The sequence below is a fragment of the Pongo abelii genome, chromosome 3 (assembly GCF_028885655.2).
Source record: "Pongo abelii isolate AG06213 chromosome 3, NHGRI_mPonAbe1-v2.0_pri, whole genome shotgun sequence".
Taxonomy (NCBI): Eukaryota; Metazoa; Chordata; class Mammalia; order Primates; family Hominidae; genus Pongo; species Pongo abelii.
The window spans coordinates 134,122,713-134,148,591 of NC_071988.2; the positions used below are offsets into that span (position 1 = coordinate 134,122,713).

General features: G+C 38.5%; 1 protein-coding gene across 11 annotated transcripts in view; it reads left to right on the forward strand.

Moving 5' to 3' along the window:
• The window catches only part of ALPK1 (alpha kinase 1), a 157,508-nt gene that overhangs the window by 65,429 nt on the left and 66,200 nt on the right, over nt 1–25,879 (forward strand). For 5 of the 11 annotated variants that reach the window (XR_008524682.2, XR_010139764.1, XM_024246131.2 and 2 more), the window contains 2 exons: nt 14,805–15,025; nt 19,517–19,671. Coding sequence is in view for 8 of the 11 variants with exons in the window: in XM_024246131.2 (XP_024101899.1) it covers nt 14,905–15,025; nt 19,517–19,671 (276 nt within the window). In the remaining 3 variants the exon portion in view is untranslated. Of the gene's footprint in view, nt 1–14,804; nt 15,026–19,516; nt 19,672–25,879 lie in introns of those variants that run through there. The other 6 variants (XM_063723578.1, XM_054554329.1, XM_063723581.1 and 3 more) reach the window with 4 other exon arrangements.

The following is a 25,879-nucleotide window of genomic DNA, read 5'->3' on the forward strand; positions in this document are numbered from 1 at the left end:
GTTTTCTCAGCAGAAACCCTACAAGCTACAAGGGATTGGAGTCCTATCTTTAGCCTCCTTAAACAAAACAGTTGTCAGCCAAAAATTTGCATCCAGCAAAATTAAGCTTCATAAATGAAGGAAAGATACAGTCTTTTTCAGACAAACAAATGCTGAGAGAATTTGCCACTACCAAGCCAGCACTGCAAGAACTGCTAAAAGGAGCTCTAAATCTTGAAACAAATCATTGAAATACACCAAAATAGGATCTCCTTAAAGAATAAATCTCACAGGACCTATAAAACCATAACATAATGGAAAAACACTAAGATATTCAGGTAACAAACAGCATGATGAATAGAATAGTACCTCACATCTCAATACTAATGTTGAATGTAAAGGGCCTAAATGCTCCACTTAAAAGATACAGAATAGCAGATTGGATAATAACTCACCAACCACATAAGGACTCACATAAACTTAAGGTAAAGGGATGGAAAAGATATTGCATGCAAATGGACACCAAAAGTGAGCAGGAATAGCTATTCTTATATTAAACAAAACAAACTTTAAAGCAACAGCAGTTAAAAAAGAAAAAGAGGAATAGTGTATAATGATAAAAGGACTAGTCCAACAGGAAAATATCACAATCTTAAATAAATATGCATCTAACACTGGAGCTCCCAAATTTATCAAACAACTACAACTAGACCTAAGAAATGAGATAGACAGCAACACAATAATAGTGGGGGACTTCAGTACTCCACCGACAGCACTAGACAGGTCATCAAGAGAGAAAGTCAACAAGGCAACAATGGATTTAAACAATACAACAAATGGACTTCTCAGATATTTACAGAACATTGTTATTGTTCTACTGAACAACCACAGAATATACATTCTATTCATCAGTGCATGGAACTTTCTCCAAGATAGGCCATATGATAGGCCACAAAACAAGTCTCAACAAATTTAAGAAAATCAAAATTATATCCAGTACTCTGTCAGTCTGCAGTGGAATAAAATTGGAAATCAAAGGGAATCATCAAGACCGTGCAAATACATGGAAATGAAATAACCTGCTCCTGAATGATTGTTGGGTCAATAGTAAAGTCAAGGTAGAAATTTAAAAATTCTTTGAACTGAATGATAATAGTGACACAGCCTATCAAAACCTCTGGGATATGGAAAAGGCAGTGCTAAGAGGAAAGTTCATAGCATTAAATGTCTACACTAAAAAGCCTGAAAGAGCGCAAATAGGCAATCTAAGGTCACACCTCAAGGAACTAGAGAAACTAGAACAAAGCAAACACAAACCCAGCATTAGAAAAGAAATAACAAAGATCAGAGCAGAACTGAATTAAATTAAATATATATATATTTATATACAAAAAATAAATAAAACAAAAAGCTGGTTCTTTGAAAAAATAAATAAAACTGTTAGACCGTTGTGAGTTAACCAATAAAAGAAGAGAGAAGATCCAAATAAGCTCAATTAGAAAAGAAATGGAAGATACTACAACTGATACCACAGAAATACAAAAGATCATTCAAGGCTACTATGAATACCTTTACATGCATAAACTAGAAAACCTAGAGGAGATGGATAATTTCCTAGAAATATACAACCCTCCTAGATTAAACCAGGAAGAAATAGAAACTCTGAACAGACCAATAACAAGCAGTGAGATTGAAATGGTAATTACCCCAAAAAATAAAAGTCCAAGACCAGGTGGGTTCACAGCTGAATTCTATCGGACATGCAAAGAAGAATTGGTACCAGTCCTATTAACACTATTCCAAAAGACAGAGAAAGAAGGAATCTTCCCTAAATCATGCTGTGAAGCCACTATTGCCCTAATACCAAAACCAGGAAAACATATCACAAAAAGAAAACTACAGACCAATTTCCCTGATGAACATAGATGCAAAAATCCTCAACAAAATACTAGCTAACAGAACCCAACAGCATACCAAAAAGATAATCCACCGTGATCACGTGGGTTTCATACAAGGGATACAGGGATGGTTTAACATACACAAGTCAATAAATGTGATACACCACATAAACAGAACTAAAAACAAAAATCACATGAAAATCTCAATAGATGCAGTAAAAGCATTTAACAAAATCCAGTATTACTTTATGATTGAAACCCTCAGCAAAATCAGTATAGAAAGGCCATACCTTAAGGTAATAAAAGCCGTCTATGACAGACTGACAGTCAACATTATATTGAATGTTGAAAAGTTGAAAGCATTCCCCCTGAGAGCTGGAACAAGACAAAGATGCCCACTTTCACCAGTTCTATTCAACATAGTGCTGGAAGTCCTAGCCAGAGCAGTCAGCCAAGAGAAAGAAATAAAGGGCATCCAAGTTGGTAATGAGGAAGTCAAAAGTCAAACTGTCACTGTTTGTTGATGACGTGATTGTGTACCTATTATAGAAAACCCTAAAGACTCATCCAAAAAGCTTCTAGAACTGGTAAATAAATTCAGCAGTTTCAGGGTACAAAATTAATGTACACAAATCAGTAGCCCTACTATATACCAATAGTGACCAAGCTGACATTCAAATCAAGAACTCAACCTCTTTTGCAATAGATGCAAAAGAAATACAATACTTAGGAATATACCTAACCAAGGAGGTGAAAGACTTCTGCAAAGAAAACTACAAAACACTGCTGAAAGAAATCACAGACAACACAAACAAATGGAAACATCCTGTGCTCATGGACTGGTAGAATCAGTAGTGTGAAAATGACCATACTGCCAAAAGCAGTCTATAAATTCAATGCAATTCCCATCAAAATACTGTCGTAATTCTTCACAGAACTAGAAAAAAAATCCTAAAATTCATATGGAACCAAAAAAGAGACTGCATAGTCAAAGCAAGACTAAGCAAAAAGAACAAATCTGGAGGCATCACATTACCTGATTTCAAACTATACTATAAGGCCATAGTCACCAAAACAGCATGATACTGGTATAAAAATAGACACATAGACCAATGGAACAGAATAGAGAACCCAGAAATAAAGCCAAATACTTACAGTTAACTGATCTTCGACAAAGTAAACAAAAACATATAGTGGGGAAAGGACACCCTATTCAACAAATGGTGCTGGGATAATTGGCAAGCCACATGTAGAAGAATAAAACTGGATCCTCATCTCTCTCTATATATAAAAATCAACGCAAGATGGATTAAAGACTTAAATCTAAGACCTGAAACCATAAAAATTATAGAAGATAACATTGGAAAAATCTTACTAGACATTGGCTCAGGCCTTTAAAGACTTCTTGACCAAGAACCCAAGAAAATCAAATGCAACAAAAACAAAGATAAATAAATGAGATTAATTAAACTAAAAAGCTTCTGCACAGCAAAAGTAACAATCAGCAGAGTAAACAGACAACCTTGAAAATCTTCTCAATCTATACATCCAACAAAGGACTAATTTCCAGAATCTACAAATAAATCAGCAAGAAAAAAAAAACAAACAATTCCATCAAAAAGTGGGCTAAGGAAATGAATAGACAGTTTTCAAAAAAAGATATACAACATATGAACATATGAAAAAAATGCTTAACATCATTAATGATCAGGAAAATACAAATCTTAGCCATTATGTGATACCACCTTACTCCTGCAAGAATGGACATAATCAAAAAATCAAAAAAATAATAGATGTTGGCATGGATGTTGTGAAAAGGGAATAATTTTACACTGCTGGTGGGAATGTAAACTAGTACAACTATGGAAAATTGTGTGTAGATCCCTTAAAGAACTAAAAGTAGAACTACCATTTGATCCAGCAGTCCCACTCCTGGGTATCTACCCAGAGGAAAAGAAGTCATTATATGAAAAAGATACTTGCACATGCATGTTTATAGCAGCACATTTCACAAATGCAAAAATATGGAAACAGTCCAAATGCCCATCAATCAATGAGTGGGTAAAGAAATTGTGGTATATATACACCATGGACTACTACTCAGCCATAAAAAGAAATGAAATAATGGCACTTGCAGCAACCTGGATGGAATTAAAGACCATTATTCTAAGAGAAGTAACTCAGGAATGGAAAACCAAACATCGTATGTTCTCCCTCATAAGTGGATGCTAAGCTATGAACACACAAAGGCATAAGAATGATACGGTGGACTTCGAGGACTTAGGGGAAAGGGTGGAAGGTGGGTTAGGAATAAAAGACTACACATTGGGTACAGTGTACAGTGCTCAGGTGATGGGGTTCACCTAAATCTCAGAAATCACCACTAAAGAACTTATTCATGTAGCCAAACACCACCTGTTCCCCAAAATGCTATTGAAATAAAATAAATAAGTAAATAAAAAGTAGGTTATGAAACAGTGTATACACTGTTGATCCCAACTGTAATTTGAAAAACATGTGTATGCCTATAAAAAAGAACAGTAGACTATACATCAGAATATTAACTGGTTATTTCTAGTGTTGGGATCAAGGAGAATTTCAGTTTTCCTTTTTATCTGTATTTTTTACTAGTTTCTGTCTTACGCTTAATTATGATAAAAGGTTTTTTTAATGTAAAAAATGAAAATACAAAAAATATCAAAAAATAATACAAATTAAAAATGCAGCATAACAACCATTTACATTAGGTATTATAAGTAATCTAGAGATGATTTAAAATATAGGGGCAAATGTGTAACTACTACACCATTTTATATAAGAGACTTGAACATTCTTTGAAAGTGGTATCTGAGGAGGGTCCCAGAACCATTCTCCCATGGATACAGAAAGATGACTATATTTCTGTCTCCTGTTCAAAAAATTTGCAATCACAATTATCTCTCCAAATGGTTCTACTGCTGCTCCCCCTTCTTCCCATCTAAGACTCTGATTAGACATATGTTAGACCTTTTCTACAAATTATTTCCTGTTTTTTAGCCTGTCTTCATATATTCTATTTCTCTGCCTTTTTTCTGTTGAATTCTAAGTGATATATTCTGATTTATTATCCAGCTCAAAAATTCTATCTTCAGCTAGAGCTAATTATTTTTGTTTCTTTTGGAGATGGAGTCTCGCTCTGTTGCCCAGGCTGGAGTGCAGTTGGCATGATGTTGGCTCATTCCAACCTCTGGCTCCCAGGTTTAAGTGATTCTCCTGCCTCAGCCTCGTGAGTAGCTGGCCACCTATAATTCATTGCACTACCACGCGCACCACCACGCCTGGCTAATTTTTGTATTTTTAGTAGAGACAGGGTCTTGCCATGTTGGCCAGGCTGCTCTCGAACTCCTGACCTCAAGTGATCCACCCACCTCCGCCTCCCAAAGTACTGGGATTACAGGCATGAGCCACTGATCCCCACCTAGAGTGAATATTTTTATCGAATCTATGCATTCATTGAATTTTTAATTTTTATATCTTTATTTCTAGAAATTCTTATTCTTAGTCAATCTGCTTATGCCTTCTCTGTAGCTTGTGCTGTTTATTAATATTTTCAACACATTAATTCAGTTCCTTAAATATATTAAACATATATATTTTATAGTCTATATCTGTTAACTCCATTATCTAAAGTCTTTGTGGGTCTGATTTTAGTATCTGCTGTTTCTGCTTTCATTCATGATTTCTTTTTGCCTTATGTATTTTGTGAGATTTGATCAGGAGCTCATGCGTCTTAGTATTTTATGGGTGGGAATTCTTTGAAGCTTGGATTGAGGTTAATTTTTTTAAGAAAGGATTATATTTAGTCACACCAGTTGACTGGGAACACTACTAACCTAATCATTTTGAATAATTTATTTTAAATTAATCATTAGCTAGAGGTTTTATGGACTTTGTGGCTTCACATTCTCAAGGGAAAAATTTTTGTTCCCCTCCATCAAGCAGCATGTTTTGCCACAGACAATTTTCCTGGGAGGTGAGGGGAGAGGATGAGGATTTATTTTTTAGCTCACTCTCACACTGAAGGTGCGACCTTTTAGGATCTCAGTTTTATGCATGGGGTGTGCAGTCTCCATTTAAATTCCTACCTCAGTTAAGGCCTTTGGTTTCATTTTCTCCCCTCTCACCTTACAAGACAGTGAAACCAGTTTTAAGTTCACAGTTTGGCAAATACAATCAAGGCAACGGCTAGCTTCTGTATTGCAGTTAACTTTTTAGGTTCCAGCTTTTACTTGTTTTTTGTTTTCTGAGTACTGCTTCCTCTCTTGCCATTTTATTGACATATTTTAGAGATTTAAAATGTTTTTGCAGCATTTTTTATTGTTTTCAGTGGGAGTGTTAGATAGTCTTCCTCAATGCTAGAAGTAGAAGTCTACTTTTTTATGTTTTTGGTGACTTAGAAGTTGCCTTCTTCTCCCTTTTAATGCAGTTTTAAAATGCTGACAAATGCCTGTTACCCAATAATATCTTTCTGAGCCCCACACTTGCTTTACTCTCTAGTCAGCTTCCTCTTTCTCCATTTGTTTCCCCACTTCTACTGCCAATCAGTGCAAGAGGCAATATCGTGATAGTTTATGTCTATGGGTGCTCAGAGAAGAGTGAAATGGTGGGAACAGCTGGATTGTCATTGCTTGGTGCCTGATTAGAGAAATGTATTTTTGTTGTACATTAGAGACAAGAATACCTTTTCTCATAGAAACAATATGAGAAATGAGTGTAGATTAAAAAGACGTTTTAGATTAGCTGGGCGTGGTGGTGCATGCCTGTAATCCCAGCTACTCAGAGGCTGAGGCACAAGAATCGCTTGAACCCAGGAGGTAGAGGGTTGCAGTGAGCCGAGATTGCACCACTGCACTCCAGCCTGGGTGACAGAGTGAGACTCATCTCAAAAAGAAAAAGAAAAGAAAATTTGTTTTAGAATAATTATTCATGTACATATGAATTAAATAGTCTCTGTGGGCTTGCTTATGAATCTAACCAAGGATTAATTGAATTCCAACATAGATAATTTAAATTGAGCTTGCAGAGTACAATTGTGTATTATATGCCCTTTATATTTATCTAGTTTACCTTTTAGTATATTTGCATCTTATCCTTCTAATTATATTGTAAATTCCTTGACAGTAAAGATCATCGTTCATATTTCTTTACCCTTCTCCACATCTTCTAGCTTGGGGATTCTAACTAGTTGGCTAGTGGGTTATAATAGCAGTGGCAACCAGTAGACAATGGAATAGCTTTGGAGTCATTTTATTTTCCTTGACATATTCCCTAATAGGGGTACTAATTGTCCAGTGGAAAAGACTCAAACACAGATGCTAAAAGAAACGGAGCTTTGAATAATCCACTGGTTTGGTTACTTTTTATAATAGCTGATTTGTCAATTATCCCATAACTAAGCCACTCAACTAAATTCTAAGTTACCAATAGAACTGAAGAATTTACATATCAAAATCACGTACAGCATGTATAAACACATGACCACTTAGCTGTGAGTGTGCACATGTGCCTTAAAGTGTATCACTCTAACTTTTTTGGGTATTTATTCCAGAATTATCTGTTTGTATGGTCTGATTGCTTTTCCTGGACCCTTTCAAATAGATTTGATTTTTAAGAAAAAAAAATACAGGGGAGGGATGTTAAAAGAGAAAAAGTAATTCATTGATTACCAAACATACTGGGGAACTCCCATTATTTAAAAGTAAAAACAATATACAGCTCACAGAATGCCACAGTTCAGGGGAGGAAAAACCGATATGTGTTGAGATTGAAAATGATTCCTTTATAAATGAAGTTGACCAAAATTTCCAGCCAGACTGTTGCCTGAAGGAAAGTTCCTGGGCTCCAGCCTCTGTTATGCCTAACAATGAACCATACAATTCTGGACAGATGGTTGGATTCCAAAGCGTTTCTCATGTTACAGTATTTTCTTCCTATTGTCTCCTCTGAATTCTACAGAGAAAAGGGAAAATGCTGTGACTTTCAAAAAGTATGAAGAATGTCTTCAGTACATTTCTGGGGAACTGCAAATACTAAACATGAATTACCTTGGAAATCTCTTCTTTTTAGAAATGTTGTCTTGGCTAAAATATGATTTCTTATTGTGGATGATATGATTTATCTAACTTACTTTTATATGTAGAAATACAGAATAGATGCATTTATGTCTTTTCCTGGAAGATCTCTTCTACGCTTCTTGTCTCAAAACATGATAACGTTGTCCATTCAGTTTTGATCTATGGTGAAGGAGAAACTGATACTCATTCTTAATAACATTCATATCCATCCAATGCCAATATTGCATTTATTTCCCAGACAGCTCTCAATTCTGTCCAGTTTTCTACATCTCTAATACTATCGCTCTGGTTGAAAGTCCTGATACTTTCCGTGTGAATTTTTGCAATAATACCTAACTGATCTTCCCGCAGTTACCTCCCGGCAAACCCCCACCCTAACGTATGCACTACAGCTAAAACAGAGTGATTTTTTCCAAATGCACATCTGGCCCTGGTCCTCCTGCTACCAGTAGTTTCCTAGCACTCTTAGGGTGAAGACACAATTTTTTACCAGGCACACATAGGCCTGCACAGCCTGTATTTACCTCTCCAGTCCCACCTCATATCAACTTTCTCCTTTTAACGCTAGTTCAGCCAACCTCTCCGTCTTTCATTTCCTCTCTAGTTCCTTCTACATAAGAGCCATTCCCCACCATTTTAACTTCATTAAGCACTATCACTCTTTCAAAGCTTAATTCAGGCATCACATTCTCAAAGAAGCCTCCCTTGATCTGCCCTAGCTTTACTCAAGTGATTAGGTCAAGTCCTGTTGTTTGCCTTCATACAACTGCATGCCCTATCTCTCTTTCACATCACTTAGACAAAAGGAAGAGATTTATGATCTTGTGCATCAGGAATTGGTGTTGCAAGTGAGGAAACCAAAGCAAATAAGTATATTTAGTAATCGACTTCTAAAATTCAAGTCAATATTTCTAACCACACAAAAATATACATACATAAAAACGATATGCAAGGGTTCTCAAAAGAGCTAGGGAATTTCTTAATAAACAAATATCAAATATTAGTTGGCAATAAACAACATGGTCTATTTAGACTGCTGCTGAGTATGTAATTTAAGAGCTAGAAGCATCTTAACAATTGTTCCAACCAATTCCTTCAAAAATACAGATGAGAAAAGTCAATCTCAAAAGTGAATCTCAGAAGTCTTACAAATAGTTAATGATAAAGTGGAATTAATCAACAAATATCTGTTGAACACTCTTGTGTGCATTAGTTTCCTATTTCTGGGTCCTCTTTTCATTACTATATGCTGTTTCTACTTAAGTCATTTACAGAAACAGAGTAATTAAAATTTACTCCAATTTGTCAATATAAAGAAAACTACTTTCTTTCTTTTTTTTTTTTTTCTTTTGAGACGGGGTCTTGCTCTGTTGCCCAGGCTGGAGTGCAGTGGCGCGATCTTGGCTCACTGCAAGCTCCACCTCCCGGGTTCATGCCATTCTCCTGCCTCAGCCTCCCAAGTAGCTGTGACTACAGGTGCCAGCTACCACACCCGGCTAATTTTTTATATTTTTAGTAAAGACCAGGTTTCTCCGTAGCCAGGATGGTCTCCATCTCCTGACTTCGTGATCCACCTGCATTGGCCTCCCAAAGTGCTAGGATTACAGGCGTGAGCCACCGTGCCTGGCCTACTTTCTTTTTTAATTTTATTTTAATTGACAGATTAAATTATATATATTTATGGTCATACATTATAGAATGGTTAAATCAAACTAATTAACATTATCTCACATACCATTATTTGTGGTGAGAACACTTAAAATCTACTCTCTTAGCAATTTGCAGGTATATAATACGTTGTTTTTAACTATCATCACCATGACATCCCATAGATCTCTTGAACTTTTTCCTCCTGTCTAACTGAAATTTTGTATCCTTTGACCAACATCTCCCTAATTCCCCCATCCTGCAGTCTCTGGTAACCACCACCCTACTCTCTGCTTCTATGAGTTCAACAAAAGACTACTTTCTACCTTAAGGGAATGATACAGCGCTAAGAAAACATAAGCCTTTAGACAAAAGGATGATGTGGTACTAAAATTATAATGCAGTTTTATTTCTTTGTGCGTGAGCTCTTCCTATTTCTTTGTTACACCTCTCTTTCTAGATGAAGTTCTACAAAAGAATGCTAGGAAAGAGAACCCCCTTCTTGCTTTAATTTTGGACTTGAAGAAAAATGAGTCTCCAACTTACCTGCAGCTCACGCCAAGCAAAGTTTCTTCTTAACCTTCTAAACCACCAAATGTATATTTTAATCTCAATGCTAACCTCCCATTTTAGCCAATATCTCCCTCTCTCAAGGAATGATGGGAATGAGATATCATTGCTTCATTGCTTCAGGGCCTCTTGTTCACTGTAGCTCAGTAATTAGCTCTTTTATCAGCTCACTGCGGTACTCAGAAGGAATAAACATATGCTCCTGTACTCTTTGCAGTAGCAGTATGAGGATAAAATTCTGAGCAGCCTTTACTGCTTAGTTCTTTTCCTAGATAGGCAGGCTAATAGCCAGCTTGTGGCATAAAACATTGTGACTTATAGACATTTGAGTTAAAAGGGACATTGGAAACCTTTTAGTTCAACACCCAATCTATACAGAAATACTTTTTTGAAGTATCCCAAACAGAAAAGAGATTAAATTTGTACAAGTGTACCTCAGAGATATTGTGGATTCAGTTCCAACCCTCTGCACAGAAGCAAGTATCACAATAAAGTGAGTCACACAAAGCCAGGTGCAGTGGTGCGTACCTGTAATCCTACTTGGGAGGCTGAGGTGGGAGTATCACTTGAGCCTAGGAGTTTGAGTGTGGCTTGGACAACATAGTGAGACCCATCTCTTAAAAAAAATTAAAATAAAAAAAAGGTGAGTTACATGAATGTTTTTGTTTCCCAGTGCATAATATTAATGAAAGTTATGTTTACACTATGCTATAGTCTAGTAAGTGTACAATCATATTATGTCTAAAAAAGTACCCACCTTAATTAAGAAATACTTTATTGCTAAAAAATGCTAATGATTATCTGAGCCTTCAGCAAGTCCTAATCTTTCTGCTGGTAGAGGGTCTTGCCTCAATGTTGATGGCTGCTGACTGATCAGAGTGACCGTTGCTGAAGGCTGGAGTGGCTAAGGCAATTTCTTAAATTAAGACAACAATGAAGTTTGCTACATGGATTGAGTCATCCTTTTCCTAAAGATTTTTCTGTAGCATGTGATGCTGTCTGATAGCATTCACCCATGGTAGAACTTCTTTCAAAATTGCAGTCGGTCCTCTTAAATCCTGCTGCTGCTTTACCAACTAAGTTTACATAATATACTACATGGTTTGTTGCCATTTCAACAATGTTCACAGCATCTTTACCAGGAGTAGATTTCATCTCAAGAAACCACCTTCCTCGCCCATCTATAAGGAGCAACATCCCATTCATTCAAGTTTTATCATGAGATTGCAGCAATTCAGTCATATCTTAGGCTTTTCTAATTCTAGTTCTCTTGCTATTTCCACCACATCTGCAGCTACTTCCACCACTGAAGTCTTGAACACTCCACAGTTATCTATGAGGGTTGGACTCAGTTTCTCCTGAGTTCCTGTTAATGTGGATATTTTGCCCCTCTCCCATGAATCACGAATGTTCTTAGTGGTGTCTAGAATGGTGAATCCTTTTCAGAAGGTCCATTAGAAGAATTTGCTTTGCCCAGATCCATCAAAGAAATTACTATAAAAGATATAAGCTGTAATCACTATAAGCTATAGCCTTATGAAATGAATTTCTTCGAAGACTTAAAAGTTGAAATTATTTCTTGACCCATGTGCTGTAGAATGAATGTTATATCAGCAGGCATAAGAACAACATTAATCTTGTACATCTCAATCAGAGCTCTTGAGTGACCAGGTACACTGTCAATGAGCAGTAACATTTTGAAGGAAATCTTTTTTTCTGGGAGGTAGGTCTCTACAGGGAACTTAAAATATTCAGTAAACCATGTTGTGAACAGATATCCTGTTATCAGGCTTAGTTGTTCCACTTATAGAGCACAGGCAGAGTAGATTTAGTATAATTCTTAAGGGTCTTAGGGTTTTCAGAACAGTAAATGAATACTGGCTTCAACGTAAAGCCACCAGCTGCATTAACCTCTAACAAGAGAGTCACCCTGTCCTTGGAGCTTTGAAGCCAGGCATTGACTCCTCCCCTCTAGATATGAAAGTCCTAGATGGTATCTTCTTCCACTACAAGGCTGTTTTGTCACCACTGAAAATCTGTTGTTTAGTGTAGCCACCTTCGTCAGTGATCTTTTTCTTTTTTTTTTTTTTTTTGAGACAGAGCCTTTCTCTGTCACCCAGCTGGAGTGTGGTGGTGCAGTCACAGCTCACTCCAGCCTCAATCTCCTGGGCTCAAGCAATCCTCCTACCTCAGCCTCCTGAGTAACTAGGACCACAGGTGTGCACCACCACACCCAGCTAATTTTTTTATTTTTTGTAGAGATGGGGTCTCCCTCTGTTGCCCAGGCTGGGCATCAATTATCTTAACTAGCTTTTCTATATAATTTGCTGCAGCTTCTACATCAGCACTTGCTGCTTCATCTTGCACTTTTATGTTCTGGTGATGGCTTCTTTCCTTAAAACTCTTGAACTAACCTCTTCCTGCTTCCAACTTTTCTTCTGCAGCTTCCTCACCTCTCTCAGTCTTCACAGAGTTGAAGACAGATGGGGCCTTACTCTAGATGAGGGTTTGGCTTAAGGGAGTGTTGTGGCTGGTTTAATTCTCTATCCATTAAAATTTTCTCCATATCAGCAATAAGGCTGTTTCACTTTCTTACCACCTGTGTGTTCTCTGGAGTAGCACTTTTCCTTTTCTTCAAGAAAAATTTTTTTTTTTTTTGCATTCACATCTTGGATGTTTGTCACAAGAGGCCTATCTTTTGGCCTATCTTGACTTTCAACATGCCTTTCTGTCTCAGCTTAACATTACTAGCTGTTGACTTAAAGTGTTAGATGTGTGACTCTTCCTTTCACTTGAACACATAGAGGCTGCTGTAGGGTTGTTAAGTGACCGAATTTTAATATATTTTTTGTGTCTCAGGGAATAGGGAGGCCTGAGGAGAGGAAAATATATGAAGAAATGAGTGGTCAGTGGAGCAGTCAGAAGACACACAATATTTATGGATTAACTTTGCTGGCTCCCAGACAGTTTGTGGTGCCCCAAAATAATTACAATAATAACATCAAAGATCACTGATCTCAGATCACCATAACAGATATAATAATAATGAAAAAGTTTGAAACATTCCAAGAATTACCAAAAAGTGGCACAGAGACACCAATGGTTAGACTTGCTCTTAGTGACTAATTCCTCAGTATCTCACTTAAGTGAATGCCCTTTCAAGTAACACAAATTTTGTATTTGAGCACTCTGCTTGTGTTCTTCATCAACAAATACATTAGTATTTTAAATGAAACAAGCCTGTAATAACCTCAAGCTTTGCTTTGGCAGTTCTAGCTCTGTAATGTATGTGTGTAATGTGTGTGTGTGTGTGTGTGTAAAAACACAAAGTATATGGAGATATGAAGTATACCTGCCAAGTTAGTATGAAAAACACAAAATTTAGATTACACAGTTAGCTCAGCTTTCATTTTCTGCTCCTGTTAAGTCACAGAGTAGAAAATGAGAGAGAGAAAAAGGCTTTCTTGCTATTTCAAATTCAAAACCAACTTCTTAAAGTTAGTTAAGAAACCATTGGCTAGTAGAGCACATTTAATCCCAACACCAACACAATAATTCACTGCTTTAATATTTTCAATGGTTTCTTCATTGCATGCATAAGCTCAGAGACAGAATAACTAGAGCCATCCATATATCTGTTACTTTCTTCCCTTTCAGACTCTCTTGCTTTTGGTAATAAAATTCTACATGCCCTCCAGGAGTGTCTAAACCTGACAGCTGCTCCACTGTCTATTCTGACAATGTCTAAGAGAGAATAACTTCCTGTCTTTCATTTACAATATAATACTTTAACAAAAGAAAGATAGACAAAAAGATTTGTTAATTGAATAATGCTTTTCTATGTGTTTGTCAGGCATTTTTTTTTTGTGCTGTTAGTAAGTTATTTCATTCTTGAAATTACCTTGACGGCAGTAGCTCATTAATCACACTAATATTTGTGTTAAGAAATCTCTCAATTGTATATATGTTAAATGACAATATAAGTAGATCCATATGACAGATCCATCCATTTGATGGATTTGGGAAATTGGGTTTTCTAGGATATCAGTTCTCTATTTGACTTGGTAATGTTCCTGGCAGTGAAGAGCTTTAAATTTGGCATTTGTCATTGCCTATCTTGGTCCAAATTATATCATGCTAAATATTATGAAGAATACTGCACAGGGGAAATCAGCAGTGGGTTATTACCGTGTACTAGTGTCTAATATTAGAACTGTTAGCCAGATGCTTCCTGTGGACTTCTAGAGAGCAGAGAGTGTGGTGCCACTGAGCTCCAGAGGCACTGATGTGAAGTATGCAGAAGATAAATAAATCATGCAGTATATTCATTTCATTTGTCCCATGTGATTCCACTGACGTCACTGTGGATAGATAACTGGGGTCTGTACCAGGCCCCTCTCGCTTCTGCACTCTGAGGCCTTCGGAGGTGCTGCCCATCTAGCCAGGTCCTGCAGTAATTTCACACACTCCTCTAATAAAGTCCTCCGGGGCTGACATGTATTTTCCTCTGTTTGCCCTATTATCTCTCCCTGCTTGAGTCTCACAGATAATTGATGATGCTTCAGTTAATCATCTTTCCCTCTCTTTTGTTCACCAGGTACTTCGGACTTCAAGGGGCTCCTTTATTGAGAATCAATGTCTTCTCCTAGGTAATTGATCACCCTAGACCCAGGGACACCCAATTCATCGTAATCATCATGAATAACCAAAAAGTGGTAGCTGTGCTACTGCAAGAGTGCAAACAAGTGCTGGACCAGCTCTTGTTGGAAGCGCCAGATGTGTCGGAAGAGGACAAGAGCGAGGACCAGCGCTGCAGAGGTGAGGTTCTGATGGGAGGCAGCAGGGGTGAGCCAGCAGGTTCACTCTCCTGTCCCCTGCCTGAACGACACGTTCCCATCTCTGCCCTATTTTTCTTCTCTTGGCAGATGACCACCGAGAGATGAGTGGATTTCTAGGGCATGAATGGGACATGGGCTGCAGGCGGACGGGCAGGGGAGGAAGCCCACTTTGTTGCACTGAATTGCTGTCAGTTCTAATTTTAGGCTTCAGTAAACATGAGGCTACAAGAAACAGTTTAGTTCAAGAAGAACAAAGGATCCAAGTTGGCTGGTGCACGTAAATTTCAATTATTAAAAAATTGAAGCAATTTCTGAATGGTGGCACATACTTTTTTTCAAACTAGGATTTTTTGCCTCATCAGTTTCCATAGACTTCTAGGGTTTCCATAAATACGTCATCTCACCAGTCCAATCTCACTTTTTTGATCACCAATACATTCTTCCTGCTATATTCTCACACCATTTGTAAAATAAATTCTCTCATCTCGACAAATACTGATTGCATCATTATCAGGTTTTAAGATTTTGGCTTTTTGCTCATTTTATTCTTTGTGCCATTCAGAGTATCAGATAAGTCATTGTTTGGGAAGTTTCCATCACAAAGTCTAGAAAGTTAAAGCAATTCTTATTTCTTCTTTAACCAATTTTTGAGAGGCAACCTTCTGTGTTTTTTTTTTTTAGATTTCTTTTTAGTATTTGAATAAATTTTCCTCCACTTCCATAAGTACTGTCCTTTTTACATGCTTTTAATATTTTTCTCAGTATTTTTAGCACTTTGCTATTCCTCACAGAAACAAGATTCCCAAATAAAATGCACACTCCTCATTTTTTGCTGTTGTTCATTATGTAATGGGAAAAAGTTCTGGGAGAGTCTTTTCTCCTGAGTTCTTGTACATAGGCACATACATTTTTACAAGGGCACTATGGAAGTCTTAATTATTTGTAATCTGTCATTTGTCCTCCTTTCAAGATAAAAATCCCCTACGTCCAGTCATTTCACAGCCTCAGTTTCTGTGATACACCAATGTGTGACTTTGCTTCCTGGCTCCATGTGCCTGTCAGCCTGAGATCACTCTCACAGATGTCAGCCTTTGTCAGGGAATGGCAGGTACTTGGCACCTATAGAATATGCTCTATGGCTGGCCCTAGTTCTCCCCAGGGGCGGTGTGTTGTGTTCTGTTGTTTCCACTGAAGTTTTTCTCTCCCTTTTACTACACCACACCCTTTGTCTCCTCAGCCAAATTCCTTTAAGCTTTGTGTTCTCCCTGGTGAAGACTCTGAGCTCCCAATTGAGTAGCATTTTCTTTTCTTTTTCTTCCCGAGTGCCACAGAATAGAAGAAGTAATCAGTTTAGTTCCAGATAAGGCAAATCACGGCTGTAAAATCACTAAATTAGACATGGCTCTTCAGGTAAGCTGCTTGGGGAAGTAAGTGATCAGAGAGGCAGAGGAGGTTACTGCTGGGTCTGGGGCTGACTGCCCGGCATTGGCTGAATCCAATAAACGGACGGGGAAGGACGCCGCCTAAGCGGAGCCATTGGCAGCCGTAGCATCAGCCCCAGCCCAAGGGCGGCGCTGCGCGTCCCACCCGAGCCCACCGTGCGGCTGGAGTGCAGCCTGCACCGGATCCCTTCCCTCGGCAGGTGGCTGCGGAGCGGCTCGAGCAGGCGGGTCGTGCCGCCACCGATGTCGTCACCGCATGTGCTCCCAGAGAAAGGCATTAGTACAGGGTCACTTATGGCAGCGGGGCGAGCCAGCAGGCCCTGCAACACAAACACTGAGGTTTTTCTTCTTCTCCTTCCTCCTCTCGACGCCATGATTTTCCCTCAGAAACTGTCCTTGTCAGCATGGGTGACTACCCCAGCAACTTCCCCAGAGATGGAGAAGGAACTGAAATCCAGAGATACATTTTAAAAACATAGTTTAGAGGCATATTTTATTTCAGGGTGCCCCACAGGACATTCTGACGTGAGGTGTGGGGAAAGGGTGATGTGAAGAAGGCAAAAATGAGTTAGTTGTAAAGAACAGACTTTTCCATTACCATGAAGAAATTTGAAAATATGAACACTATTCAGTCCAAAGTGTGATAAAATTATATGAACCCAGAAATCACATTTCCTTTGTCATGTGACTGCTCATACTGACTCAGTGTTCAAATAATTTAAATAATTTATTAGCTAAACTGGGACACTTCTGAGAGTGAAAAGGAGCACTGTTAATAAGGACCCTAGGACCACACAGGACGGTCCTAAGCAAACAGGACTAAGGGGTCATCCTGTCTGTGACTGTTTAGAAATGCTCTTGAAGAAATGTTCTCTACAACTATATTGAAAACAGTTTCAGAAGTTGAAATTATGTCAGTGGCTGTAAGAGGGTCAGGTTTTCCAGCAGAATGTGGCCACCGAAGTCCCTAATCCTGTGGGTCTGCTTTCAAGGGGGAGCACCATCAGTCACACAGTAGATGCTCAGTAGTCCTGGACTGCTCAGTGGAGATGGGGGTGATAATTTCAGTGTGATACCTGTAAGCCATCCTTGGTAATCAGTGTGAATCATTCATTGGCATAGCCCATGTGATATCCCCTCAATGCCAAACAGTCCTTCCCCACCAGAAAACTTCCTTACATTTGCCCAGTTCGTAAATGGTTCTAAATGGCTCATAAAAAGGGATCACAGACCAAGTTAGATTTTCTCTCTCCTTTTTTCTTTTGTTCTTTCTGTCATATCTCTTTTGCTGTATTTAATATGTTTCACATAGATACTAGATGAACCATGTCTTTTTTATAGATGATATAAAAATATTTTCAAAGGGCCAGCTAGAAGATGAACCTTGTCTTTTAATCATACTGGTCTTTCACCCATCATGGTGTGACTTATAAAAATGATGAGACATGATGCTTGTCTTCAGGGAGATAGCAGTCCAGTGAGAGACAGAAATAGTTACAGAGCAGTGGGATGATGGCTGAAAAGAGCCTGCTTCCTTGGGTTTGGAAGTGCTCAGAGCAGGTGCTCAATTCCACTGTGAGGTCACGGTGGATTGAGGAGAAGTGGCAATGTTTGCATTGAGTGCTGAAGCCAGTGGGCCTGAATTTGGTCACAAGGCACTGGGGGAAGGCAATCCAAACAGCCAGAACAGGATTTGCCAAACCATTGAAGATTTTTATTCAGGGCAATGGACTGGTCCATCTTGTTTTTAGAAAAATGAGGCTTGACAATGTGCAAGAGGGACTGGATGGAGCAAGATTCAGACAATAATTCAGGCAAGAATTACTGCCAAGGAAGAGGAGGAAATGGATTTTAGGAGCCACAGGATTTGACAACCAATTAGGTTTGGGGAAGAAGAGAGAACACAAAGTCTAGACTGATTCCTGGGTTTCAGATTCAGGGAACTTAGTAAATGGTGGTGCCAGTCATTAAAGTAGAGATTTATAAGGGAAAACAGATTTAGAAAAAAGTGATGAGTTCAGTTTTGGATGTTGAGCATGAGAGGCTTGCAAGACAAGTACCTAGAGATTTATAGCTGGCAGTCATATATACAGGTCCTTTTTTTATATGGCACTCATATATACAGGTCCATATATACATAATCATTTATTCAGAACCCTGGCATCACATGTGTACTTCAGAATTCAGAATTTTTCTAGTGTTAGGAGGGTCTTCTGGTGCATGTACTGTATATTACATTCATACTTCAGTAGCAGGTGGAGTGCAGTCAAACACAAAAAATTTTGCAGCAAAACTTTTGGGCAATCTCACTGAGTCCTTAACCAGGACTATAAATAGCCTCTAGTTAATTCAGGTCTGTTTCAGGTGCCAAACTTAAGAAAAATTTCCATTTGCTAAAGCTGCTTGGGTTTCCAAAGTTTGTATAGGAGATTATGGACCACTATAAGTAGATTTGGTGCCCATTAAGAGATTTAATATATCTACTAATGTGAAACAGGGCCATATCACAATTAATTTACACCATTTCAAATCTGATTTGTGTTTTTCGTAGTTATTGTCTGTATTCAAATGTAGTCCATATTGAAGGGATGAGAAAGTGAAGTCTTAGAGAAGCAGAAAGAGGTTGTACAAATTAACGCTGCATCACCCACCTGCCACAAGCCCAAAATGCCATTCCATTTCAGTCCCTTTCTCATTTTACAGGGAAAATAATATTTCCTTCATTCCTTTCTCTGATTCTTCATGCAGAGATAGTCACTAAAGTGCTTTACTTCCTGCTAAAAACCTTTCTTAATGCCTGACTACCCCAATTTACCTGTAGGGCAAAGTCGGCCAGGGCCACCCCTGACAGATAGCTCCTCACTGTTATTCTTTGAGTCAGAACCAACAGCTTAGACCAGCCAGCAAGAGGCAGGGAAAAGGTTTTTCCCTTTTTTTTTTTTGCCACTGAGGTGCTTCATCATAACATTGGTAGCTCAACGGCCTTTTCTTTAACTGCAATTTCCTTACCTGAACTCTGACCTTTTCAGCTTTACTCCCCAGCGAGTTAAGGACCCTGATCCAGGAGGCAAAGGAAATGAAGTGGCCCTTCGTGCCTGAAAAGTGGCAGTACAAACAAGCCGTGGGCCCAGAGGACAAAACAAACCTGAAGGATGTGATTGGCGCCGGGTTACAGCAGTTACTGGTAGGAAGAGCCACACCACCTGTTCCTCTGATATCCCCAAGTAAGGCATTTAGACTCTAAGTGGTCTAATAGATTAAATTTCTTTGACGCACAAGACAGCCCCCTACCCTTATGCTCAGCTCTGCCAGATTGACTAATGTGGGGGAAATAGCTGTTTGAAAAACATTGCTTGCCCATAACATCTTGTGTTGTAAAGCCAAATCCAGTAAAAGTGAAGAGTGGTCAGTGGGTCTAACATGAACCCTGTCATCTTGAAATATTTACATATCCTTTGTGGGCCAAAGAAGCAGATTTGATTTCACCATTCCTCACAGCATTTTAATTTTGAAATGCTACTTTCTAAAAGTTAGGTAGCTTAAAAAAATAAATGCACCCTTGTTTCATCAGTGTGACTTGCTGTCTAAGCTATTGAAGTCTGGTATATTCCTTCCCTGAGCCCCACCTAGGGTCCTGTTGACTTTCTTATATCCTCAAGATTAAGGCTGTTCAGGAAGCATCAAGTCAAAGTCATTGACACACTTATTTCTCAACTCATTTATTGGAAATTAATTGAACTGGTACCTCTATGCCAGATAGAAGAGAGCCTGAGGAGTAGCACAGGAACTCAGATTGCAGCTCAGGATTCAGGCTTTGGTTCTGGGGGTGACATAGGGAGAACCATTTTCCTGTTTGATAGCATTGCTTTTTACCCACATTCTCTCAGATGATTGTCAAGGAAGAAAGCTTGCTAGTTTATATATATATCTTTTCTCAAATAAAAAATATATTTGTCAGGCATTAAAACATGACAATATCCTAAAATTTTTACTTTATTGGTTTACGTAAGATTGTATTTTTGAGTCATCCCAAAATAAATATATAGACATTGTCTTTGCCCATTCAAGCAAAAATCTAAGAAAGACCACCTGATCTATAGACACACAAGAACATCTTTAGAGACTTAATAGAAACAGTAAAACCCCAATTCTCTCATCCTCCTAAAAAACAAACAAAACAGGTTAAGCAGACTGGGGATTGCAAGCAAAGGAAAGTGAATACTTAAGGAGAACACAATGGTGAGCCAGGGTTTTAAATAAATGTGGTCAGTATTAGTGGAAAAGTAGAATAAAGTAATAACTATAACTTAACTGTCACTATAGAGTTTACAAAGTGCTTGTAACACTTTACAGAGTGATTCAGATGCTCTTTGACTTACAAACGAGTTGCCCCCAGTAAATCCATCATAAGTTGGAAATATAATAAGTCAAAAATATTATACATTAAAAATGCATTTACTATACCTAACCTACTAAACATCATAGCTTAGCTTAGCCTACCTTAAGCAAGCTGAGAACCCTTACATTAGTATACAGTTGGGCAAAATCATCTAATATAATGCCTATTTTGTAATAAGGTATTGAATATTTTGTGTAATTTAGTGAATACTGTGCTGCAAGCGAAAAACAGAATGATTGTATTCTACTAAATGTATATTGCTCTCACACCATCGTAAAGTAAAAAAATCCTAAGTTGAACCATTGTAAGTTGGGGTTCTCCTGTATTACCATTATCATCCCTCTTTTACGAACAAGGAAATTAAGGTGCAGAGAGATTAATTTGCCCAGGGGAACAGACCAGTAAGTGGTGAAATTGTGACTTACAACCTTCTCCTTCATCCAACTCCAGTTCTCCATCAGGAAGCACCAAGTGAAGTGCTTGAAAAAACAGGTAGAAGCCATGAGGTTTACTTAGTGTATCTAAAGAAGGCTGTAGGCTGTCCAGTAACACTTTTTGTATTGATGATGGAAATGTTCTACAGCTGTGCTGTTCAATATGGTAGCCACTAGCTACAGATGGCTCTCAAGCACTTGAAATGTGGTGAATGGAACCGAAGAACTGAATTTCTATTTTAGCTATTTTTTATTCATTTCTATGTAAATAGTCACATGTGGCCAGGGCTGCCATTTTATTGGACAGTGCAGCTCTAAAGCAGCGGCTATAAATGTGAGACCTCCCAACAATAGATTAGCATCACCTGAAGTCTGGTCAGAAATTCAAATTCTTGGGTGCAAATCAAAAACCCTTACTGAATCAAACACCCTGGGGGCGGGAATCCAGCAATCAGCATTAGACAAGCCCTCCAGATGATTCTGATGCTAAAGTTTGAGAGCCACTGTTCGCAGGGAAGAGTAGAGTGGCAAGCAAGGGGGAAGGGCAGAGAGCCTGAATGGGGATATAGTGGAGAGGGTCAAGGTAAGGAGTAAGGAGAATCCAGTGAGAAGGCTGTAGGAGACCAATCCAATTAAAAAAAAAATCTCTTTTCCATCAATTCTGGGAACTGTTGCTTAGACTGGAGCCCTTCTGCGAAAGCTGATGGTCACTTTACTTGCTTGGAGATCCCTTGTGGAATTAGCCTAGTGGCATAAAAGAACTTTACAAACCTTCCAAGGAAGGCGAGAGCAAAACGGCCTCGCAAGAGGGAGTGACTCGGCTTTGACCTTTGGGCTTAGCAGGTTTCTCTGACTTTTGAACATGGGCTGAGCGATGTGGCACATCACTATAACTGGGGTTTACTCCCCTTGTTCCATCCTGCAATCACCAGATCCCCTGAGCCCTGCATTCAAAGCTGGTAGTGACATTAGCTTAAAAACTGAAAATGATGTTTTAAACATCATTAAAAACATCAGTCCCGCTGCACTGGGGGTTTAATGTGAGTTGGGAGAGAAGCTGCTCATAGTTGGTAGACTGTTTTAAGAGCCCACTTATGATACCTCCCGCTATGCCTCTCTATACTACACAAATTTCACAATTGGAGAAATAGAAGCATAGAGAATTTAAGAAGTTTGAGCCCAGCTCACAAGGTCACTCAGTAGCAGCTCTAAGGGGCAATGTCTATTAGGCCTTCTTTAGTCTCTAATGTATTTAATCTGGCAGCTTTTTGAACTCTGAGCATCATTTTCTTTAGCTTGCCCAGCCAGCTATAAATTAAGCAACCGCACCTCCTAATGACTTTTAGGATGTTCTCCTATTGTGCCAGACACCAAGTGCACAATTGCTAAACCACTCTGTTTTGTAAATATGGAGAACCATAGCACCCTGTGAGTCAGGCGCTCCTAAAATCTATTTTTAATATCTTAGATTATTAAAAATAGTTTGAATAGATTCCATGATTTGTTTTTGTTTCATTGTATCCCAATCTGGTCGATTTCAATATTAGAGTTTGTCAGAGCTGGATGGTCATATTTTCATAACTGATTAATTGTGAAATTCCATTCTCATGTAAAAAATAGTTAAAGATTACTGAGTTTGTCTTTTCATGTTTTCTCTCTTTTTATAGTTTATTCATAAATATAAACTTTCTGTGATTTTTTTACCTTGAAATGAATCCTTCCTATAAAATGTTTCCCCTCTGGTTTTCAAATTAGCATTGTACTCAGAGCATAAACACTGTGTCTTTAATTCCACAAATAACAGATCCAAGTTGAGAACAGAATGCTTAAGAAAAAGGCAAGTCACAAACAACTGTTTTCCACAGTTCATGAGTTGGTAAAATTAAGAGTCATTTATAATGTTATTCTCTTGGGCTGAACTTAACCAAGAAAAATGACACATGTTTTGTGTTTTGCTTTCTGGTCTCCACTGTGTTCCCATTTCCTCCCTCCCCACTGCTCTCCTCCCCTCCTCCCCTCCTCCCTGACTCTGCAATCCCTTTTCCTTTGGTGTGTGGCCACAGACAGAAATTTATGGCAGGGGCCAACCTCCTTTACACTCCACACAAAGCTTGCTGACTTGAGAGAGTTTGTCCGCGCTCTCCCAGAAAAAACACCTGCAGTACGCTCCCCAAGAAACCTGAAGAGATGGGAGATTAATGTGGCTGTAATAGCTGGGCAGTGTTTTTGGTATTATGCCCTCTCCCTAGGTAGATGGGTCTTTTCCGAGATGATACCAATTATTTATTGCTGAAACATCTGTTGATAACTGCAGCTGCCCTTGTAAAACAAAGCATATCGCGGGGTCACAGGCTACGGGGACCTAAAATCCTACCTCATGCTAGTTTCAGTCTATTCAGCAACACCCTCAAGTCCATGGGTTACCATCATCTTTAATGTCTCATCGTGCCGTAGAAAATACTTTGTAAACACCAAGCTGCCCTGCCCTATAGGCTTTGAAGTATTATTTCATCTTCATCGGTAATTTATATTCCAGCGCCATTGTACTGTGGGAAAAAGAGGGGGAACCTTTTTTGTTTTCCATTTAATTGTATATCGCCTGACACTTTGACCTGTATTATTAGTATTAGTCAGAAAAAGGATTTTCTCCCTCTCTTATTTAAAAATAAAATTTCAAGGGAAAGTAAGCGTTCCTTCAGCTCTTTTCACTCAAAACAATGTTTACACTCTGAGAGGGAAAGATGAAAAGCATGAGCAACTTTTTTCAAGTGTCGGAGGAGGGCATTTCAGTCTGTGAAAGAGAACAGTAAGGCCCTTATAAATATCATTCAGCAAAACCTTTGATGGATTTTTCAAAAAGTATTGAAGGCATTTAGCGTTAGCTTCTGTTTAGCTCAGCTTTGGGCCATGGCGGTGGAGTGCTAGCTAGGAAAACCCATAGAATGCTAACTTGCTGCTGAGATGCCGGGGAAGGACTCAACGTGGATGCCACCTTGGGAATTTTTCTTTCCGTAGTTTTCACTCTTCTAAACAACAACAAAAAATGTCTAGTGAATTAAAAGAAAATATGAAAGTAAAGCTTTCAAAAGGTAAAGTAAAGGGTGTGTTTGGATTTGCAAGTGGGAGCAGATTGGGCTGCAAGGCCAAGAGCTGTGTGATAGCCCTGAGTTTGGACATTCCCTGCACAGGTTTGGGGGTCCTGACGCTGGAGGGATACTGGCCTATTTCTGTGGAGGGAGGGGCCTGCTGTCAGTCAGCCCTGGATTTACTGTGGTGCCCACTCACGGAGATACGAGATCATTTTTGTAGGTTGGCACTAAAAGCACAGTCTGAGGACATGAAGCAGGCTCAGAAGGAGGATATTCTTTTTCCCATGTCCTTTTCAACTCTACAACCATGAAAAATGGATAATCTGATAGCCCTGATGTTGTAAATATTTTTGGATAGTATCTGTGGTGCCTTGGAGTGATTTGAAGAGACACCATAATAATAATAATAATAAATGTTGAGTTGTTTCCTTATGCTATTTTGTGGAAAGCCCCTGTGGATGAATAAAATTTGATCAATTTAGTCCCAAGAATTTTTTTAACTTTTATTTTAAGTTCAGGGCTACACGTGCAGGTTTGTTATGTAGGTAAACTTGTTTCACAGGGGTTTGTTGTACAGAGTATTTTGTCATCCAAGTACTAAGCCTAGGACCCATTAGTTATTTTTCCTGATACTCTCTCTCCTCCCATCATCCACCTTCCAATAGGCCCTAGTGTGTTGTTCCCTTCTAAGTGTCCATGAGTTCTCATCGTTTAGCTCCCACTTATAGTGAGAACATGCAGTATTTGGTTTTCCGTTCTTGTGTTACTTTGCTAGGGATAATGGCCTCCAGCTCCATCTGTGTTCCTGCAAAAAACATGCTCTCATTCTTTTTTATGGCTGCATAGTCAGAATATTTTTTCTAATATGTCTGTTTGCATTATCTTGGTGCCTTTGACTTGTTGATATTTTTATTTTTATACTAAAGATGTTAGAGGGGTGAGATTTAAAACATGAATAAACATGAATAAATGTAAGAGTTGGTCATTGCAAGATTGCAGAAAATGCTTTAAAAATGCCTAGTGTGACTAACTTGTGAGCTCAGGGGATGGAGGAGAGACTTTAGCAAAAGAAACCAAAGTATGAATTTATTAGGAAATGAAATATCAAGTTAAAGAAAGTTATGGAAACAGTAAAATTCCCTCCATGAATAAGCTCTTGATTAGAAGATGTCCTTAAAACTAATTTTAAAACATTTATTCCAGGTGCCGATTTTTATATTCATAATAGAGAATTCAAAAGCAGTAACAGGTGCTGTTTAGATTATGATTCTTTCATCATTTTTCATCTTACGTGCTTTGGGGCTGTCATAGCAGAAATCTTTTTCATCAAGTTGCAAAAAAAAAAACCACAAAGTGAAGATAAACTCTGCATTCATTCATTCAACAAACTTTACTGGGTGTCAGCATGTGCCAGATGTTTGATAGAACACTGAAAGAAGTGCAGAAGAAAGAGAAGACCCAGTTCATGTC